This window comes from Rhinopithecus roxellana, chromosome 8 (genome assembly GCF_007565055.1).
Source record: "Rhinopithecus roxellana isolate Shanxi Qingling chromosome 8, ASM756505v1, whole genome shotgun sequence".
In the NCBI taxonomy this organism is placed as follows: domain Eukaryota; kingdom Metazoa; phylum Chordata; class Mammalia; order Primates; family Cercopithecidae; genus Rhinopithecus; species Rhinopithecus roxellana.
In genome coordinates, this window is record NC_044556.1 from 3,372,816 (window position 1) to 3,395,368 (window position 22,553).

Here is a 22,553-nt window from a genome sequence, read left to right on the forward strand (position 1 = left end):
TTTTTTGTATTTTTTTAGTAGAGACGGTGTTTCACCGTGTTAGCCAGGATGGTCTCGATCTCCTGACCTCGTGATCCACCCGTCTCGGCCTCCCAAAGTGCTGGGATTACAGGCTTGAGCCACCGCGCCCGGCCTACTGACACCATTTTAATTTAATTATCTCTAAAGACTCTATGTTCAAATATGGTTACCAGGGGTGAGATAAGATACCAGGGATTAAGACTTCAAGATGTGAATTTTTGGGGTAATACACTTCAGCTTATAACATCCACATACCCCCTAGTCATGAAAAGCTAAAATGTCTCTAGATGCTACAGACTGAATTGTGCTTCCCCTCCCCAAAGTTCGTGTTGAAGCCCTAGTGTCTCCCCTGAAGGTGCCATGGGAGATGGAGCCTCTAAGGAGGTGATAAAGGTTAAATAAGGTCATAAGGGTGAAACCCTGAACCAACAGAACTCATGCCCTTACAAAAAGAGGAAGAGACACCAGAGCTCGCTCTCGCCCATGTGAAGACACAGCCAGAAGGCAGCTGTCTGCAAGCCAGGAAGAGAGCCCTCACCAGAAACCAACCATGCTGGCATCTTGATCTCAAACTTCCAGCATCCAGAACTGTTAGCAGCAAATTTCTGTTAAGTCACCTAGTGCATCGTATTTTGGAATGACAGCTCGACACCAAATGTACCCTGGGGGACCAACCCTGACCTAGACCATGATAAATACTATAACATTTAGCTTGGTCAGGTGTTGGGCTATTGGGAGGTTCGGAGAGAGGATAACAGGCTTAGGAGTAACATTGATAAAATTCCCCATGGAGCAAAGAACCGGTTGCATCCAGGGCCCATGGAAGATGCTGTGAAGGGAAGAGGGAGAAGTGGAGAGAGAGTGGTGTGAGCTGATTGAAGAAGAAGCAGGTTCCAGATTGTTCAGGGCTTGGAAGTGCAGGACAAGAACCTTGACCCATGTTCTAAGCCCACTGGGAGCCAGTGATGTGTTTAGGTGAGTGGTGCAATGCACCTGTGATTTTTTTTTTTTTCTTTTTCTTTTTTTTTGAGATGGAGTCTCACTCTGTCACCCAGGCTGGAGTGCAGTGGTGCAATCTCGGCTCACTGCAAGCTCTGCCTCCGGGGTTCACGCCGTTCTCCTGCCTCAGCCTCCCGAGTAGCTGGGACTACAGGCGCCCACCACCATGCCCGGCTAATTTTTTGTATTTTTAGTAGAGACGGGGTTTCACCGTGTTAGCCAGGATGTTCTTGATCTCCTGATCTCGTGATCCGCCTGCCTCGGCCTCCCCAAGTGCTGGGATTACAGGCGAGAGCTACCGCGCCCGGCCTTGCAACTGTGATTTTAACAGAACCCCACCCCCCAGCACCTGTGAGGAGTGTGGGCTCAGCGAGGAAAGCAGTGGTAGGTGGAGGCTGTTAGGAGTAAAGTGGTGCTGGTCTAGACTTGGGGTTGAGTGTGGAGGAGGTGTGCTGGGTTCCCCCAAGACCACTCCAGGCTCGGTGATCCACTAGGAGGACTCACAGGAGATGTCGTACTCATGGCTATGATTTATTACCGCAAGTGAATATTAAGCAGAATCAACAAAGGGGGTGCCGGGCACGGTGGCTCACGCCTAATCCCAGCACTTTGGGAGGCCGAGGTGGGCGGATCGCTTGAGGCCAGGGGTTGGAGACTGGCCTGGCCAACATGGCAAAACCCCATCTCTACCAAAAATACAAAAATTAGCCGAGCATGGTGGTGAGGCAGGAGAATCGCTTGAACCGGAGAGGAGGAGGTTGCAGTAAGACTCTGTCTCAAAAAAAAAAAAAAAAAAAGAAAAAGAAAAAGAAGAAGCAAAAGGAAGCCCAGAGGAAACCAGACCCAGGCTTCCAGAGTCCTCTCCGAGCACAGTCGCACAGGATAGACTTAATTCCTCTATCGCCAAGTTGTGCCAGCATCACGTGCGATGTTGTCTACTAGCAAAGCTTATTAGAGACTGAGCGCACACCGTTTTCACTGGCCAAGTAGGCTGACTTGAGGTACAGCTCAGAATGTGCCTGTCTTAGTTGGTGCGTGTTGCTGTAAGGGAATACCAGAGTCTGGGTGATTTATAAAGAAAAGAAGGATAGGCGCAGTGGCTCATGCTTGGAATCCCAGCACTTTGGGAGGCCAAGGTGGGCCGATCACTTGAGGTCAGGAGCCTGGCCAACATGGTGAAACCATGTCCCTACTAAAAATACAAAAATTAGCCAGGCATGGTGGCGTGTGCCTATAATCCCAGCTACTTGGGAGGCTGGGGTGGGAGGATCACTTGAGCCTGGGAGGCAGAGGTTGCAGTGAGCTGAGATTGCACCACTGCACCCCAGCCTGGGTGACAGAGTGAGACCCTGTTTGAAAAAAAAAGAAGTATATTTGACTCACGGTTCTGCAGGCTGTACCAGAAGCATGGCACCCACATCTGCTCCTGGAGAGGGCCTCAGGCTGCTTCCACTTATGGCAGAAGGGGAAGGGGAGCCAATGTGTCGAGATCACATGGTGAGGGAGGAAGCAGGAGCAGGGGTGGTGGGGAGGGTAGGGAAGGGGGAAGGTGCCAGGCTCTTTTTAACAACCAGCTCCCTTGGGAAGTAACAGAAGCGTACTCATTCTCTCCATGGGGGAGCATTAATCAATTCTTGAGGGGTCTGCCCCCAAATCCCGCCTCCGACACTGGGGATTAACATTTCAGTGTGAGTTTTGGAGGAAACAGTCCCTGAATTCCAGACTTTCAGAAGGAAAGTAGGTGTTCAACATAAACCTCATTGTTTGTACAAGTGGTTTAAGTGGAGGAGTTTCTCTTGTCAGTTAGGGGGGTGGGAACCTTCCTGAAATCCAAGTTCTCAGACTCCACCCAAGGGCTAACCTTGTAAACACATCTCACTAAGGAGTCCATCCAGGCCTGGTGGGTTAACTCCTTTCTGCACAGTAGGGAAGTGAGGAATGATTTAAAACACATAGAGGCCAGGCGTGGTTGCTCATGCCTGTAATCCCAGCACTTTGGGAGGCTGAGGTGGGAGGGAGGACTTCTTGAGGCCAGGAGTTCGAGACCAGCCTGGGCAACAGAGCAAGACCCCCATCTCTACAAAATAAGAACATTAGCCAGGCATGGTTGTGTGCACCTGTGGTCTCGCTGCTCAGGAGGCCGAGGAGGGAGAATCACTTGAGCCCAGGAATTCAAGGCTGCAGTGAGCTAGTCCAGCCTGGGTGACAGAGCAAGACCCTGTCTCAAAAAATGTATAGTAATAATGCATATAAAACATTTATATTGAGGAGGTTGAGTTAATTTGGTGGTTCATATATTCATTTACCAATGACATGGAGCACTTTTGTGCCAAGTAGGGTATCGGGAACAGGGTGGTAAAAGCACCCAGGCTTATTCTTACAAAGCTTCCAATCCAGTGAGGATGACAGAAAATAAACACCCATGGCTGCAATACATAGCTGGTTACAGCTGGGAAAGGGCTGCGAAGAAAGGGAAAGGGTCGTATTGGAGAAAAGGAGAGAAGGGGCTCTTTCTACAGAGGAGGAGACCTCAGGATGGGGCACTCTGAGGGGGGACATTTCAGTGGATCCAAAAAGAAAAGCCTCGACGTAGGTGTTAGCTGTAGCGGGGTGGGTGGGAGAGGGGCTTGGGGGTGAGTCCTGCCATGTGGAGATGTCATCACTATGTATTCTGATTAGTTGCTGGGATCTGTAGAGTGTCAGAGAGGGGTGAGATTTCTGATCAAAGACAGGGACAGCACTTCCTGAGATCGAGGACATGGTGGAGGACGGTGATGAGTTTTATTTATTTATTTTTTAAGACATAGTCTTGCTCCGTTGACCAGGCTGGAGTGCAGTGGTGCAATCTTGGCTCACTGCAACCTCCGCCTCCTGGGTTCAAGTGATTCTTGTGCCTCAGCCTCCTGAGTGGCTGGGACTACAGATGTGTGCCACCACACCCAGATAATTTTTATATTTCTAGTAGAGATGGGGTTTCGCCATATTGGCCAGGCTAGTCTCCTGACCTCGAGTGATACACTGGCCTCAGCCTCCCAAAATGCTGGGATTACAGGTGTGAGCCACTGCACCTGACCTAGTTTTTTTTTTTTTTTTTTTTTTTTTAATAACAGAAATTTCTCTTTCATAGTTTAGGATACCAGAAGTCTGAAATTAAGGTTTCGACATGGGTGTGCTTCCTGTAATGGCTCTGGGGGAGGATCCTGCCTCCTGTCTTCTAACGGTGGCCTGCAGCCCTTGGTGCTCCTTGGCTTGTGGACGCAGCCCTCCCATCTTTGCCTGTGTTGCCTCATGGCCGTCTCCCCTCTGTGTCTCTGTTTCTGTCTCTTCTCTTAGGAGAACCATCGTATTGGATTAAGGGCCTGCCCTACTCTCGTATCATCTCAACTCATTACATCTGTAACAATCCTATTTCCAAATAAGGTCACATTTTGAAATACTAGGGGTTAGGGCTTCCCATTTTTTGGGGGGACACAATTCAAGCCATAGCAGTCTGTTCTCTAGTCCCCCCAAATTCATGTCCTTCCCACATGCAAAATACACTCACGTGATCCCGACATTCCCAAAGTTTTAATCCATTCCAGCATCAACTCTAAGTGCAAAATCTCATCTAAGCACCATCAACTCAAAATCTCATCTCATCTGATGAGAATCCCACAACTCATGATGTCAGTCATCTACAGCAGGTATGAGGGAGACTCAGAGCGTGGTCCATTGTGGGGCCAAATTCCTCTCCATCTGCGAACCTGTGAGAAATCAGAAAGCAAGGGATCCGCTTCCAAGATCCAGTGATGGGGCAAGCATAGGATAGACATTCCCATTTCAAAAGGAGAAACTGGAAGGGAAAAAGGGGTCATGGGTCCTGAGCAAGTTTAAAACCCATCAGGGCAAATGCTAGGAGGTTTCCAGGCCTGCAGCAAATCCTCTGTGGTTGGAAGCTCTGACCTCTGGACCTCATTTTGGGTACATTCTATTCCTGTTCCCTTAGATGGGCAGAAAGATTTGAGCCAATGGTTGGATGCATGATCTGGTGTTCAGATGTGAGAGTCAGCCTAGAGATCTGGGCTTCATCATGAAGGTGTGGGAACTGACACCCAGAGAATGGGTGAGGCTGCACGGCAAGGCAGAGAGAGTTGAGAGAGACACGAAGAGGAGGGCCTGTAACCTGTGGGTGCCGGCAACATGTTGGAGGAGAAGCTCTTACAAGAAAGAGGAGGCTGGGGTTGTGATCACCGATCACAGGCTGGGTGGACTGTAAGAAGGAGGGATTGGCTAGGTGCAGTGGCTTGCAGCTATAATCCTGGCTACTCAGGAGGCTGAGGTGGGAGGATCGCTTGAGGCCAGGAATTCAAGGCTAGCCTGGGCAACATAGTGAGACCCCCATCTCTAAAAAAATTTTTTAAAAATTAACTGGGTGTGGTGGCACACACGTGTAGTCTTAGCTACTTGGGAGGCTGAAGTGGGAGGATCACTTGGGTCCAGGAGTTTGAGGCTGCAGTGAGCTATGATTGTGCCACTGCACTCCAGCCTGGGTGACAGAGCAAGACTCTGGTTCAAAACAACAACAGGAGCAACAACAACAACAACAGCAAACCCAGGAGAGATTGGATGATGAACACACATCAGTGGGATTTCCCAGCACGGATGGAGGTCACCGGTGATTCCAGGGTGGTGCCAGCCCTTGGAACGGTGGCAATGAGAAGCAAGTAGGAGGGGAGGAAGTGGGCACGGAGGGTAGATAGCCCACGATAGGAAATGAAGAGATAGAGGTAGCCCAGGGGAAAAGTGGGGTGTTATGGCTTGACTTGTACCCCTCCAAAAAGACAGGCTGAAGTCCTAACCCTGTGAATGTGGCCTTATTGGAAATAGGGTCTTCGCAGCTGTAACCAAGTTAGAAGGTCACAAGGGTGGCCCCCAATGCATCATGACTGTGTCCTTACGAGAACATGAGGAAGACGCTGTGTGAAGACAGACACAGGGAGGGGACCGTGTGACGGGGGAGGCAGACACTGGAGTGATGCATTCACAAGCCAAGGAGCCCCAAGCATCGATGGCCACCACCAGAAGCCAGGGAGAGGCAAGGAAGGACTCTTCTCAGAGTGTCAGAGGAGGCTCAGAGTGTCAGAGGAGGCGTGGCCCCGCTGAGCTTAGTTTTGGACTCCTGGTCTCTAAAACTGTGAGAGGATGCATTTCTGTGGTTTTAAGCCACTCAGTTTGATACTTTGTTATGGCAGCTGCAGAAAACATATGGGGTCAGGGATTGGGTGTGGGTCAGGTTTAAAAAGTGAAGGGAAAGGTCCCATCGGGAGGGAGAGGTGAGGATGCAGGGGACGAGGGATGATCTGGGAGTTGCTTGCTTGTCTGTCATAGGCCAGAAGGAGGATGCCTGGTGCAGAGGGAGGAGTGGTGTTGATTTGACGGCAGGTGGGAAGGAAGTTTCCTTTTAAGGCAGACCTGCAGGTTGGTTGTGGTTTATCTGCCCTCTACTTGTGGTAAGTCCTGGAGCACCACTAGCCCTGCAGTGTAGGGGGGCAGAGGAAGGGGCCAGGCAGCTGGGGAGGAAGAGCTGTCCCAAGGCTGAGTCAGGGGACAGTGGCGGGTGCTGCAGGAACTTTGGAGTCTCCCGGTGAATTATTGAGTCTATAGCTCTTGGGATATGGAATGAAGGGATGTGTGTGTGTGTGTGCGCGTGTGTCTGCGTGCATGTCTATAAGTGTCTTTGTGTGTATGCTGGTCTGTGTGTATATGTTATATATATGCACAGGTGCATGTGGTATGTAACTGCATGTATATGTGTGCATGTCTGTGTGTATGTGTGTGTATGTGATTGCATACATGTGCAGGAGCTTGCAGATATGTGTCTACATGCGTGTGTCCCTGTGAGTGTGGGCATGTGTGTGTGTGCAGATGTGATCACTCACAGCCAGGGTGGACAGCCTTGGGGCCTGTGAGTGTGCCCAGTAGGCCAGGCACCAACCCTCACACCTCCTCCCTTCTCCCCTAGCTGTGCCTGCACGGGACCCTGCCTGGCTTCAGGAGGACAGAGTAGAGGAAGAAGCTATGGCTCCTGGGCTGCCAACCGCACGTTCACAGGTAGGTAAGAACTTCTTGTTCTAAAAGAACACTGCTGTGCTCAAAGACTGGACTCGCCCTCTTCCTGTGACCTGCCTGGATCATTTCATGGGGTTGGTCTCTGTGCTTCAGGGACTGGGCCTCTTGCAGTGGGTGGCAGCAGGGGAGCATGGGCCATGATCCCACCACCTCGTTCAGACCCTCCCCAGGCTGCTGAGCACCAGGAGGGAAAACAAAGCAAGGATGTGAGCCGCCCTCATTTTGTGGTCTTCATGGTCTCACTGAACAATGAGTTGAGTCATTTTGCAGGTAGTTCCCTCTTGCCTGTACCATGCTCAGGTCTGCTGGACCCTGGGGCTAGAAGGGGGACAAATCTGCAAGAGCTTCCTGCTCCTTGTCAATAGATAAGTCCTGTCCTGAGGTCCAGGACTCGCAACATTAGTTATTGCCTCTTGCTGTTCTTACTTAAGGAGTGGAGTGTAGAGAGAGGAGTTGTAGTTCAGAGTCCTGAGCCCACGGGCAGATTCTGGGGGATCTCAGAACCCTGTCTGAAAGTCCTCTGCGTGGGGTTTCCCTTCCCCAGGCCTGCCCGCCTCCAGCATCCTCTGGCATACTGGTGGGGGTGGTCCCTGGCTGAGCTGGGATGGATGTATGTTTTAGGAACCAGTCACCTTTGCAGATGTGGCTGTGGTGTTCACCCCAGAAGAATGGGTGTTTCTGGACTCTACTCAGAGGAGCCTGTATAGAGATGTGATGCTGGAGAACTATAGGAACCTGGCCTCTGTGGGTAAGGCGACTTCATCTTTTCTTTCCTTTTTTTCTTTTTTTTCCTGAGACAGTGTCTTGCTCTGTTGCCCAGGCTGGAGTGTGATGGCGTGACCTTGGCTCACTGTAACCTTTGGCTCACTGCAACCTCTACTTCCTGGGCTCAGATGATCCTCACACCCCAGCCTCCTGAGTAGTTGGGACCACAGGCGTGTGTCATCACATCTGGCTAACTTTTGTACTTTTTTTGTAGAGATGGGGTTTTGCCATGTTGCCCAGACTGGTCTCGAACTTCTGGGCTCAAGCGATCCACCTGCTTCAGCCTCCCAAAGTGCTGGGATTACAGATATGAGCCCCTGCACCCAGCCAAGGCTTTGTCTTTTCATCACATGCTTATGCAGCAACCATAAGCTCCAGAAATTGTGCAAGTCTCGGAAACCTAGAGGTGGAAAAACAGATAATTCCCACCTTCATGAGCTTCCAGTCTACTGCCCTTTCTGTGGAATGAAGATCTTTTTACTGCTCTCTCTCTCCGTGATTAAAAGCTTTTGGGCTTCTCAAATGTATTCCCTTGGTTTTGTAGACCAGAGAGCCTCAGTGCCCTCTGGGACCCAGTGAGAGAACTTGTATTTAGTTCCTCAGTGAAAAAGTTTGGCTGTGTCCATCAGAATTTAGACACGTGCATTTTGCCCCTCCCATCTCTAGAGCCCTTAGAGACTTGAGAATATCAGCCCTGGTGTCAGGGCATGGCACAGTCCTCCCACAACATGCGTTGTTTCTCTCATGAGCAGCTGATCAACTGTGCAAACCCACTGCCTTGTCTTATTTGGAACAAAGAGGAGAGCAGTGGACCACTGACAGGGGCATCCTCTCAGACACTTGTGCAGGTGAGCCCAGGCAGATCAGGTGAGCATCAGCTCTGGTCAGTAAGGGAGTGTCCAGTTTGGAAACTGTCAATCAGGGCAATTTATTCATACGCTTGACCGAGAAGCCTGTTTGGTTGAGCTCCCTTATTAAATGCCACCTTCTTTCCTTTTTCCCTTTCCTTTTTAATCTCTAAAACTTTACATTAATCTCCTAGAAAGATTTGTCCTACTTTCTCTTCATAGTTAATATTTCCATGTGTTTATCCATTTCCTCCCCACTGTACATTCTTGCTAATATTTTTCCTCAACATTAGTCATAATCTTCATATATTTCCTTCCCATGTTCGTCTGATTACATAACTTCTCACCTAGCCAAACACCTTAAAATTTTCCTTAACTCTTAGATGTGTTCCTTCTCATTGCAATTTCTTCCCGTATTTAGGATGAGTATTTGAAAAAAAAAAAGTCCACATGTGCATTGCTTACTTTTAGGTCACCTTAATCCCACAGTTTCTTTCTCTCTGTGTTTAACTTTTTCTTCCCTAATTTATTTCAGAGCCTCAACTTCAACCCCAAGAGGCAATTCCTAGCCAAGATCCTTTTACGGAGATTCTGTCCATTGATGTGAAAGGGGTAAGGCTCACCAGGGATTATTTGTGGTTCTCTATAGTAGGATGAGTCTGGGGTTACTGTAAGTTAGAAAAGCAGCCCAAGAGCCAAGAGAGATTCAAGGCAGGAAGTGCTTACCCAGGAGGAAGCAGTTTCTTGGGAGAGAGTCCGTGAATGTCATGGATTGGTGGAAAACTAAACGTAGATCATGTTCTTACAAGTAAGCATTTTCACAGATATGACACAGATACTAAGTGTTTAAGACTTACTTTAGCCTTGCACAAATTGGAAAAATTCTGCATCTAAGAAACCCCATGAAAATAAAGAAAAGATAACTCTTTGCAACAGAGTATCCACCCTATTCACTTGAGGGAACTCTGGGTAGAAATGGTATGGACTCCGTAAACAGTAAAAGTATTAGATGTAGAACTGTCTTTTTCTTACATTCATTTCACATAGGGGAGAATGTCTGTGAATCTAATAAGGCCTTTGGTCTTCACATTTTCCTTCATCGACAGGAGCAACCTCAGCCTGGAGAAAAACTCTATAAATATAATGAACTTGAGAAACCTTTTAATAGCATCGAACCACTTTTCCAGTACCAGAAAATTCATGCTGGAGAGGTGTCCTATGAATGTCAAGAGAGTAGAAATTCCTTCTTCCAGAGCACCCATCTAATCGTGCCTGAGAAATCCGTAGTGGGGATAAAACCTATGCATGTAACAAATGTGAAAAATCCTTCAGATACAGCTCTGACCTTATCAGGCATGAGAAGACTCATACTGCAGAGAAGTGCTTTGACTGTCAAGAATGTGGGCAAGCCTTCAAATATTCCTCGAATCTCCGGCGACACATGAGAACCCATACTGGAGAGAAGCCATTTGAATGTAGTCAGTGTGGGAAAACCTTCACAAGGAACTTTAACCTGATTTTGCACCAGAGAAACCACACAGGAGAGAAGCCCTATGAGTGTAAAGATTGTGGGAAAGCCTTCAATCAGCCATCATCCCTTAGGAGCCACGTGAGAACTCACACTGGAGAGAAGCCCTTTGAATGCAGCCAGTGTGGGAAAGCCTTCAGGGAACACTCTTCACTGAAGACACATCTGCGAACCCATACCAGAGAGAAACCATACGAATGCAACCAGTGTGGCAAGCCCTTCCGGACGAGCACTCATCTGAACGTGCACAAGAGGATACACACAGGGGAGAAACTGTATGAGTGCGGGACTTGCGGTCAGGTCTTGAGTCGTCTTTCAACCCTAAAGAGTCACATGCGAACTCACACTGGAGAGAAGCCCTATGTGTGCCAGGAATGTGGGCGAGCCTTCAGTGAGCCCTCATCCCTCAGGAAACATGCAAGGACTCACAGTGGCAAGAAGCCCTATGCATGCCAGGAATGTGGGCGAGCCTTTGGTCAGTCTTCACATCTTATTGTACATGTGAGAACACACAGTGCTGGGAGACCCTATCAATGTAATCAGTGTGAGAAAGCCTTCAGGCACAGCTCCTCACTCACTGTACACAAAAGAACCCACATGGGAAGAGAGAACATTAGGAATGGTAGCCTGCCTTTAGCCATGTCTCATCCATACTGTGGGCCCCTTGCTAATTAACTTCCATTTTGTAAAAATATAAACACATGGGGCTATGACTTTCCCTCATAATACTCCTTTAGCTGCATCTCATGTTTCAATGTATAATATTTTCATTTTGGTTTGATTGTAAGTGTTGTCTTAACCTCCATTATCATTTATTCTTTGACCCATCTATTATTTGGAATTAGATTTTTCAAAACTAATACGTGGATATATTTTCATAGAGGTATAATGACTTACAGTGAAATGCATACATCTGAAGTATACAGTTGGATGAATTTGACAGATGCATACATGCATGTAACCAATACTCCATTCCAGATACAGAATATTTCTATCTTTCTGGAAGGTTCCTGCATCTTATATGGCTATTTCTTAGTTGCCTTGTTGTTGGTGGTTTCTAATTTAATTACATGGTGAGAAGAGTATGTGGCCTCTTTGTTATTGAGTCATAGGTATTTGCTGAGATTTGCTGTTAGGTCTGGTGTGGCTTACTCTTCTAGCTGCCAGCCAAAATTGCCCCTTCCTCCTTAGAAAAGAACCTGGGTTTTCTGTTCAGATTGGTGGCATGCACTATTTAAAAGCTTCCATCGCCTGGCCGGACACAGTGGCTCATGCCTGTAATCCCAGGCTGAGGCAGGGGGATCACCTGAGGTCAGGAGTTCGAGACCAGCCTGGCCAACATGGTGAAACCCCCTCTCTACTAAAAATACAAAAATTAGCTGGGTTTGGTGGCATGCATCTGTAATCCCAGCTACTTGGGAGGTTGAGGCAGGAGAATTGCTTGAACCCAGGAGGCAGAAGTTGCAGTGAGCCAAGATTACACTACTGCACTCCAGTCTGGGCAACAGAGTGAGACTCTGCCTCAAAAAAATAATTAAAAAAAAGCTTCCATCTCCCAGCCCTTCTTGCAAGCAAGGGCAGGCCATTTCTTCTGGTCCTGGCTAGGATGAATGTGAGAAGTCACTGGATGTGACTCTGGGGAAGATGTTGTGTTCAGGGATAGTTTCATGCAGCCACATCTCTCCACTTCTTGCCTTTTGGACAAGGAGACATGATGTCTAGAGCTAGAGGAGCCCTCCTGTGACCATAAGGGTAAAAGCCACAGGCTAAGAGTGTGGCTGGAAGTCACATCCATCTTGCTTCTGTAATCTAAAAAATATTTAGGATATATTTAATAGAATTGGCATATTTATGTGATTGCAGCAGCCCTGGACTATTTGTTTCTGGATGTCCCATACATGAAAAATAGGCACTTCTTACTGGTAGAAGATGGTTTTGTTTGTTTGTTTGTTTTGTTTTTTTTGTTTTTGTTTTTGGTGGGAGGTTTATTTCAGCTGAATATAATTCCTAACTGATGCACTTAGTATATGTCAGTTTTTATGTATGCTTCATGGATGGTTGAAATCAATGTATTGTATTCTGCAAATGTCTGCTAGATCAAGCATATGTGTTTAAAAGCCATCTACACGTTTATAAATACTGATCTGTGATCTAGCATTTATTAAGAGAGGTATGTTAAACTTTCCACCGTGATTATGTATTGCTGAACACTCTTTGTCCATTCTGTCACTTTTTAAATTTATGTATATACATACATATATATGTTTTGAAGCAATGAAATTAAATATAGATACATTTTTTACATTTCCAACAAATTGTTACTTTTATTCTTATAAAGTGGTCATCCTTTTCCCTATTACTGAACATTCAACCATTCATCATAATGATAGTAAATACTTATTTAGAGTTTACTATTAATAGATAGTAGCCACTGCCTGAAGCTTCGCATCTTTTAATTTAGTCCTCATACTGACACTTCGAGGTATGTGCTGTTATCATCCCCAATTCACAGATGAGGAAGCTGAGGCCCGGCAAATTAAGGTGGGCTATCAGGGTTGTCTGGGGGGCATGTGACAGGCCTGACTCTCTCTACAGTGGCAGAGCCAGGGGACTAGTCTCCATTTTTACTTGTTCTTTTTTTTTTGGTTTTAAAGTTCTGTTAGGTATAACTTACATAAACGTTAATAAATCTTAGGGTACACCTTGGTGAATTTTGCATATGTCTATACCCACCACAGGCCCCTTCAAAATAGTTTATCATCCCAGAAATTTCCCTTGGGCCCCACCTCATCCTCAAAGGTTACCACTATTCTGACTTCTATCACCATAGATTTGTTTTTCCTGTTCATGTAAATGGAACCATAAACAGCCTTCTTGTGTCTGTTTTTTTCACTTAATATAGTGTCACTGAGATTTATCTATGTTGTATTATCAGTAGTTTATGCTTTTTAATTGCCGTGTGATAGTCTATAGTCTGAATATACCACAATTTAAAGATTCTATTCTGTTTATGAACATTTGAGTTCTGTCCTCCAGGTTCATCCATGTTATCACAAATGACAGAATTTTCTTCCTCATTAAGGCTGAATAGTATTCCATTGTGTAGATATACCACATTTTCTTTATCCATTCATCCACTGATGGGCAGTTAGGTTGATTCCATATTTTGGCTATTGTGAATAATCCTGCAGGTTTTATTTTTATGAATAAAGCTGCTGTGAATGTTCTTGTTAAGTGTACATAGGTATTCATTTCTCGAGTATAAATGTAGGAATGGAATTGCTGGATTTTGGAGGAAACCTATCTTTAGCTTTAGTAGATCTTGCCAGACAGTTTTTCAATGTAGTTGAAACCATTTATACCTAAACCTACATCAATGAATGAAAGTTTTATTGCTTCACATCCTTGGCAACACATGGTACTGTCACTCAAATTAATTTGAGCTACATTAGTGTGTATGCAGCAGTTTCTTAGGTTTAATTTGCATATTCTTTTTTTTTTTTTTTTTTTTTTTTTTGAGACGGAGTCTCGCTCTGTCTCCCGGGCTGAGTGCAGTGGCCGGATCTCAGCTCACTGCAAGCTCCGCCTCCCGGGTTTACGCCATTCTCCTGCCTCAGCCTCCCGAGTAGCTGGGACTACAGGCGCCCGCCACCTCGCCCGGCTAGTTTTTTGTATTTTTTAGTAGAGACGGGGTTTCACCGGGTTAGCCAGGATGGTCTTGATCTCCTGACCTCGTGATCCGCCCGTCTCGGCCTCCCAAAGTGCTGGGATTACAGGCTTGAGCCACCGCGCCCGGCCAATTTGCATATTCTTGATGAGTAATGATACAGTGGTAGATGGTTGCCACAATGACTTCTTCTGTCCCTCTATGTATATCTCTTTTCCATGTGACTTTGCAGCTCCTCCTATCAAGAGGTGGAGTTTATTTCTCCACACCTTGAAGATGAGCTTGGTCATGTGACTTTCCTTGGCCAATGGAACATTGACAAACATGACAGAAGCAGAGGCTGGAAGAACACACATTGGGATTTTCCTTCTTAGTTGTGACCATTTGTATGTCATCTGTGGAAAAATGTCTAAGTCCTTTGCCCATTTTTAAATAAGTTTTTTTTTGTTGTTGAGTTGTAGAAGTTCTTTATATATTCTGAATATTAACCCCTTATCAGATATATGATTTGCAAATATTTTCTCCATTCTAGGGGTTACCTTTTTACTCTATTAATTGTATCTTTTGATATGCAGAAGTTTAAAATTTTGATGTAGTCCAACTTATAGATATTTTTTGTTTTCTTTGGATGTCATATCCAAAAAATCATTGCTAAATCTAATGTCGTGAGGCTTTCCCCCTATGTTTCTTCTAAGAGTCTTATTGTTTCAGCTCTTGCATTTAGGTCTTTGATGTATTATGAGTTAATTTTTGTTTGTTTGTTTTTGTTTTTTTGAGACGGAGTCTTGCTGTGTTGCCCAGGCTGGAGTGCAATGGTGCAATCTTGGCTCACCGCAACCTCCGCCTCCCTGGTTCAAGCGATTCTCCTGTCTCAGCCTCCTGAGTAGCTGGGACTACAAGCGTGTGCCACCACACCTGGCTAATTTTTTGTATTTTTTAGTAGAGACGGGATTTCACCGTGTTAGCCAGGATGGTCTTGATCTCCTGACCTCATGATCTGCCCGCCTCAGCCTCCCAAAGTGCTGGAATTACCGGTGTGAGCCACCGCACCAGGCTGAGTTAATGTTTATATATGGTATAAGAAAAGAGTCCAACTTCATTCTTTTGCATGTGCATATCCAGTTTTCCCAGCACCATTTATTGAAGACTGCCCTTTCCCCATTGAATGATGTTGGCGCCCTTATCAAAATTCATTTGGCTGTATATATGAGGTTTTATTTCTGGGCTCCCTACTCGATTCCATTGGTCTATATATCTGTCTTTATGCCATTACCGTGTTGTGTTGATTCCTGTAGTTTTACAATAAATTTTGAAATAAGCAAGTGTGGTGTGAGACCTCCAACTCTGTTCTTTTCAAGTTGGTTTTGACTTCTTGGTTTGGTATTCTTGAGATTTCATATGAGTTTTAGGATGGATATTTTTCTGTTTCTGCAAAAAAATTAAGTCATTCAGCCCATGAACATAGTATGTCTATTTGTTTGTGTCTCTTTTAAGTTCTTTCAGCAATGATTTTTAGCTTTCAGTGTACGGGTTCTTCATCTCGTTGGTTAAGTTAATTCCAAAGTATTTTATTGTTTTTGATGCTATTGTAAATGGATTTGTTTTCTCAATTTCGTTTTTGGGTTGTTCATTGTTCGTGCATGGAAATGCAACTGATTTTTGTTGTTGTTGATCACACTTCTTTTGAAACCCATATTATGAAGTGTCACTACTCTCCTTGGTCCAAGTTAAAATGCTTTCCTGGATCCAAATGGCATTTCTTTTGTGGGGAATTATCAACAGTAAAGATCTAGGTTGATCAAAACTCAGTCTGAAAAATCACCAGCAGGAGAGGGCAGAGATATCCATGGGATGGAGATGAAATAGCCTTTGTTATTATGGGTGTATTATGGGCCTCTTTTCTCATCCAATCCAGGATGCTGACATTCAAGGTGACAGATCAGCTGTTCATCTTGGGCTGCACCTGGTGTTTGGGCATTCTGCAGGTGGGCCCAGCTGCTGTTGCCTATCTCTTCACCATCATCAACACCCTGCAGGTGTCTTCATCTGCCTGGTGTACTGCCTTTTCAGTAAACAGGTGCCACTGTCTAGGTCCCGCCCAAGACTCTTCTTGTCCTTGCCTTTCTTAATGAGCTGACCCAGAAGATGCTTTGTCTCTAGCAGGTCTGGGGACAAAACAAGAAATGGTTCAAAAAGATCAGGATGAGAAGAGCTGGGTCTGAGAAATACACACTCTCTAGAAGGGCTGTGTCTGATGCCTTCAAACCTAGCACAGTAAGATCATACATTGCTCTTCCCCACATAAGTTCTCTTATTGATTCACTTGGGGAGCACATGCTTATAACACTAGTAACCTGGTCCACAGTGGGTGATGTTCTAGGTTGGCTCACATGAGGATGGCTCACACTTGGTTTATTGGATGACATTTTCTCCATTAAAAAGTTTGTTTGGCCAGGCGCGGTGGCTCACGCCTGTAATCCCAGCACTTTGGGAGGCCGAGACGGGCGGATCACGAGGTCAGGAGATTGAGACCATCCTGGCTAACACGGTGAAACCCCGTCTCTACTAAAATACAAAAAAATTAGCTGGGCGTGGTGGCGGGCGCCTGTAGTCCCAGCTACTCGGGGAGGCTGAGGCAGGAGAACAGCTCGAACCTGGGAGGCGGAGCCTGCAGTGAGCCGAGATCGCGCCACTGCACTCCAGCCTGGGCGACAGAGCGAGACTCCGTCTCAAAAAAAAAAAAAAAAAAGTTTGTTTAAGCTGGGCACAGTGGCTCATACCTGTAATCCCAGCACTTTGGGAGGCTGAGGCAGGTGGATCACCTGAGGTCAGGGGTTCAAGACCAGCCTGGCCAACATGGTGAAACCCCATCTCCACTAAAAATACAAAAATTAGTTGAGCATGGTGGCAGGAGCCTGTAATCCCAGCTACTCTGGAGGCTGAGGCAGGAGAGTCTCTTGAACCCAGGAGGTGGAGGTTGCAGTGAGCTGAGATTGTGCCATTGCACTCCAGCCTGAGCAATGAATGAAACTTTGTCTTAAAAAAAAAAAGTTTGTTAAAAAAATTAGCTATTCCTCATTAGGTGACTGTGCTGCCTGATTCTTACACATGTGCATTAATTCTTTCCTTGAAAATATTGAGCACCTATTTGGTGCTGAATTTAATGCTATGTTCTTCATACATGTAGGCAAATACCAAGCACTTTTAGGGAGACATGTACTGTGTTAGTCTGTTTTTGCGTTACTGAAAAGGAATACCTGAGACTGGGTAATTTATAAAGAAAAGAGGTTAAACGGGCTCATGGTTCTGCAGGCTGTACAAGCATGGCACCGGCCTCTGTTCAGCTTCTGGCAAGGGCCTCAGGAAGCTTACAGTCATGGCAGAAAGTGAAGCAGGAGCAGGCACATCGCATGATGAGAATGGAAGTGACCTGGCAGGGGAGGTTGCATGCTCTTTTAAGCAACTAGATCTCGCATGAACTACTAGAGTGAGACCTGATAGCACCATGGGGATAAGGCTAAGCCATTCATGAGGGATTTGCCCCCGTGATCCAAATACCTCCCACCAGTCCCCATCTCCAATACTGGATTACATTTCACCAAGATATTTGGAGGAGACAAGCATCTAAACTATATTATTCTGCCCCGCGCCTTAAATCTCAATACCTTCTCACATTGCAAAATACAATCATCCCTTCTAAATACCTCCCCAAAGTCATAAGTTGTTCCAACATCAACTCAATCAAAAGTCTCAAGTCCCAAGTCAAAAGTCTCATCTGAAGATGAATTCCTTCCCCATGAGCCTGTGAAATCAAAGACACGTTATTTACTTCCAAGAGACAATCATGGTATAGGCAGTGGTTAAACAGTCTCATTCCAAAAGGGAGACATAGGCCAAAAGAAAAAGGCAACTGGCCTCATGCAAGTTGTAAACCCAGAGGAACAGTCATTAAATCTTAAAGCTCCAAAATCTCCTTTGACTCCATGTCCTGCATCCAAGACACACTGGTGCAAGATACGGGATCTCAAGGCCTTGGGCAGCTCCAGCCCTGTGGCTTTGCAAGGTGCAGCCCCCATGACTGCTCTTATGGGTTAGAGTTGAGTGCCTGCAGCTTTCAGGCAGAGGGCACAAGTTGCCAGTGAATCTACCATTCTGGGGTCTGGAGGGAGGTGGCCTCCAGCTCCACTAGGCAGTGCCCTGGTAGGGACTCTTGTGGGGGCAGGGGGGAATCCAATCCTAGTAGAGTTCCTCTGTGGGAGCTATGCTCCAATGGCAGGCCTCTTCCTGGGCACGCTGGCTTTTCCATACATCCTTTGAAATCTAGGTGGAAGCCACTAAGCCTCCTTCATGCTTGCAATCTGAGCATCTGCAGGCTTAATACTACCTGGAACCACCAAGGCTTACAGCTTGCAACCTGTACAGCTGCCAAGCTATACCTGGGCCCCTTTGAGCCAAGGCTGGAGCCTGAGTGGCTGGAACGTGGAGAGCAATGTCCAAAGGCTGCACAGGGCAGCGGGATCCTGGAACTGGCCCCCTAAATCATTCTTTCCTCCTAGGCTTCTGGATTTATGATGGGAGAGGTGGCCTAGAAGATCTCTGAAATGCTTTCAAAGCCTTTTTCCTTTTGTCTTGTATCTTAGCACTTGGCTCCCTTTTAGTCACGTTAGTCTCTTTAGCAAGTGGTTGCTCTGCAGCCCTCTTAAATTCTTCTTCTGGAAATGCTCTTTCCTTCTTCACTACATGGCCAGGTTGAGAATTTTCCAAGTTTTTATGCTCCGCTTCCCTTTTTAAATGTAATGTTCAATTTCAATTCCTTTGCTCCCACATCTGACTGCAAGCTGTTAGAAGCAGCCATGCCTTTCCTTGAACACTTTGCTGCTTAGAAATTTCTCCCACCAGACACTCTCTAAGTCGTTACTATTAAGTTCAAACTTCCAGAAAGCCTTAGGACAAAGACACAATGCTTCCAGGTTCTTTACCGGGGAATAACAAGGCTGACCTTTGCTCCAGTTCCCAATAAATTCCTCATCTGAGACCTCCTCAGCCTAACCTTCACTGTCCATATCTCTATCAGTATTTTGGTCACAACACTTTAACCAGGCTCTAAGAAGTTCCAAACTTTCTCTCACATTCCTTCCTCCTTCTGAGCCCTCCAAACTCTTCCAACTTCTGCCTGTTACACCGTTCCAAAGCTGCTTTCACATTTTCAGAAATTTTCTGTATTAGCCTGTTCTTGGATTGCTATAAAGGAATACCTGAGGCTGGGTAATTAGTAAAGAAAACAGGGTTTTTTTTTTTTTTTTTTTTTTTTTGAGACAGAGTTTTACTCTGTTGCCCGGGCTAGAGTGCAGTGGCACGATCTCGGCTCACTGCAAGCTCCGCCTACCGGGTTCACGCCATTTTCTCACCTCAGCCTCCTGAGCAGCTGGGACTACAGGCGCTCGCCACCACGCCTGGCTAATTTTTTGTATTTTTAGTAGAGACAGAGTTTCACTGTGCTAGCCAGGATGGTCTCGATCTCCTGACCTCGTGATCTGCCCGCCTCAGCCTCCCAAAGTACTGGGATTACTGGCATGAGCCACCACGCGCGGCCTAAGAAAAGAGGTTTAATTGGCTCACTGTTTTGCAGGCTGCACAAACGTGGCACCAACATCTGCTCGGCTTCTCGTGAGGGCCTCAGGAAGCTTGCAATCATGGCAGAAGGCAAAGTGGGAGCAGGCATGTCACATACTGAGACCAGGAGCAAGAGAGAAAGCAGGGAGGTTCCATACTCTTTTAAACAACCTGGTCTGGTGTGAACTACCAGAGCAAGAACTGACTTACACCAAGGGGACTACTAAACCATTCATGAGTGATTTGCTTCCATGATCCAACACCTACCACCAGGCCCCACCTTCAGCACTGGGGATTACATTTCAGTGTGAATTTTGGAGGGGACAAACATCCAAACTATATCATGTACCTATTAGTTAAATATAACCAAATATCTGAGGCAGTGATTTACAAACTTAAGAGTCCCAGTATCGTAATCATTTCCTTTAATCCCGTTTAATGTTAAGTCTCACCCTATACCCTCTTCCCCACAATGGTGGAAAATCAATGGCTTACATATACATGCATGCAGGCACACATTTATAAAGTAAACTGAGCTATCTTATGTTGGAATTCAGAGTTTATAAAAATTTCCACTATTTAAAAACATTTTCAGAATACTCAAGCTGCAAAATTTGAGATGAGACTCGGTAAAGGCATGAGATAATTCTTCGAATATTTTTGCTATCTACAGGCTGAAGACAAAACTCACTGCTTTGTGTCTCTTCTTATACGAGGGTGTGATGACAGTCTGTTTCTCTGAGGTCTGGCTGAAGTTGTGGGGGTGGTCTAATCCTCTCATCCCTGAAGCCTTTTCTGTAGCTTCATATCAGTTTTAAAATGGTCATGTTTTCTTGCTAGAATATGTAAAAACTTTTGTCTTACGTTTAGCTTTGAAGAATTTCTTGAAGCACATTGCTTATAAACGTATTCAATAGAGAGATGAGTAGGTGAAGCCACTCATCTCAAACAACAGTTACTGTATCGAACTTTCTTTAGACCTGGGAATGAGTGACCTATGATAACAATGGAAAGGATGAAGAAAATGACAGAAACTTCCATGTGAATCGCTTTACACCTTAGGTCATGTTGGATATAAAAATGCTCTAGGAATAAATGCTGGGTGCTGCCAAGTGAAACCAGCACCAAGGCCAAAGTTCTCTCAGCAAGGCAATTTGCTTCTGCAGAAGGGTGCCACTCACGTCAATCAAGATCGCAAGAGCACAGAGAACAAAGGAGGCCAGGGGGGTTTTATATCCTTAACGCAATACCTGCCTCTGCGTCCCTCCCCCATGGGCTGGGGTCAGACTACACAATGTAAGCTTACCCAATTGACTACTTGTGAATATTTCTCCTAAATAAGGAAGGGGGAAGGGGACATGAGTCACAATGGTGGGACATGCAGTTTCGAAGTGTGTAAGTGTGGTTTCGAGGGGTGGAATGGGTGCAGGGTGCGTAACCAAGGGAACAGATATGAGTTATTGATTAGCGCTGATGGGAAGGCTGTCTACAGTAACTTGGGGCAGGGAGGCATAGAGACAAGGATGTTAACAGACTGAACCTTTGAAGAGAAGCTGAGAGATTCATTGCATCCTACAGTCAGGGTTTCTCAACCTTGACCTTATTGGCCAGATAATTTTTTGCTCTGGGAACTGCCCTGTGCACTGAAGACTATTTAGCAGCATCCCTGGACTCTATCAACTAAATGCCAGTAGCTTGGGTTGGGGAGACGTTGGTCAAACGATACTTTTTTTTTTTTTTGAGACAGGGTCTAACTGTCACTCAGGCTGGAGTGCAGTGGTGTGGTCACAGCTCACTGCAGCCTCAAACTACTGGGCTTGAGTGATCCTTCCTCCTCAGCCTCCAGAGTAACTGGGACCACAGGCATGCACCACCATGCCTGGCTAATATTTTTTGTATAGTCAGGGTTTCTCCATTTTGCCCAGGCTGGTCTTGAACTCCTGGGCTGAAGTGATCTGCCCACCCCAGCCTCCCAAAGTGTTGGGATTATGGCGTGAGCCACTGTGCCCGGCAGGATACAAATTTCAGTTAGACAGGAGGAAGAACTTCAGGAGATCAACTGTAGAGCATGGTGACTATAGTTAATAATAAATTATATATATGTATATATATATATATATATGTATATATATATATATATATATTTTTTTTTTTTTTTTTTTGAGACAGAGTCTCGTTCTGTCATCCAGGGAGTGCAGTGGTGCAATCTCAGCTCACTGCAAGCTCTGCCTCCCGGGTTCACGCCATTCTCCTGCCTCAGCCTCCCAAGTAGCTGGGACCACAGGCGCCTGCCACCACGCCTGGCTAATTGTTTTTGTATTTTTAGTAGAGACGGGGTTTCACCGTGTTCGCCAGGATGGTCTCAATCTCCTGACCTCGTGATCTGCCCGCCTCAGCCTCCCAAAGTGCTGGGATTACAGGCGTGAGCCACCGTGCCTGGCCATAAATTATATTCTTAAAAAATGCTAAGAGAGTGGATGTAAAGTGTTCTCATCACAAAATAATAACTGTATGAGATGAGGCATATATTAATTTGCTAGATCTAGTTATTCCCCAATGTATACATCCCTTAAACATCATGTTGTACTTGATAAGTACATAATACATAAATACACAAAATACAATTTTATCTGTCCAAAGAAAAATGCCAGTGGGATCCCCTCTAGTTGTGTACTGGGAAGGGCAGAAATCCTCTGTTCTTTGTTGTCTTGAGAGAAAGATTTTGGCCAAAATGACTACTTTAGTCAAAAAGAGAATTTATCGAAGGAAAATAGAGAGCAGAGAATTATTTTTATTTTTTATTTTTTGAGATGGAGTCGGTGCACACGTGTGGCCCGGTGCTAGATAGGAATCCTACCTAATGGCTGCATTGCTCATTACTGCCACCCCAGGAAGGTCATATAGCAGTAACATCTGTCATATAGCGGTTAAAAGAATTTGTCCTTTGCCCTCCTTTTCAACATGTAGCTAGATTCTGACAGGGTAACTGCAGAGTGAGTGATTA

General features: G+C 45.8%; 1 protein-coding gene across 1 annotated transcript in view; it reads left to right on the forward strand.

Moving 5' to 3' along the window:
- LOC115899170 (zinc finger protein 333-like) overlaps positions 1 to 12,563 on the forward strand; it is a 33,997-nt gene extending 21,434 nt beyond the window's left edge. The window contains 6 exon segments of the mRNA XM_030936429.1: positions 7,022 to 7,110; positions 7,750 to 7,876; positions 8,646 to 8,741; positions 9,277 to 9,353; positions 9,848 to 10,019; positions 10,022 to 12,563. Of these exon segments, the coding sequence (XP_030792289.1) occupies positions 7,022 to 7,110; positions 7,750 to 7,876; positions 8,646 to 8,741; positions 9,277 to 9,353; positions 9,848 to 10,019; positions 10,022 to 10,944 (1,484 nt within the window). The 3' untranslated portion in view covers positions 10,945 to 12,563.
- Positions 12,564 to 22,553: the final 9,990 nt, after the last annotated feature.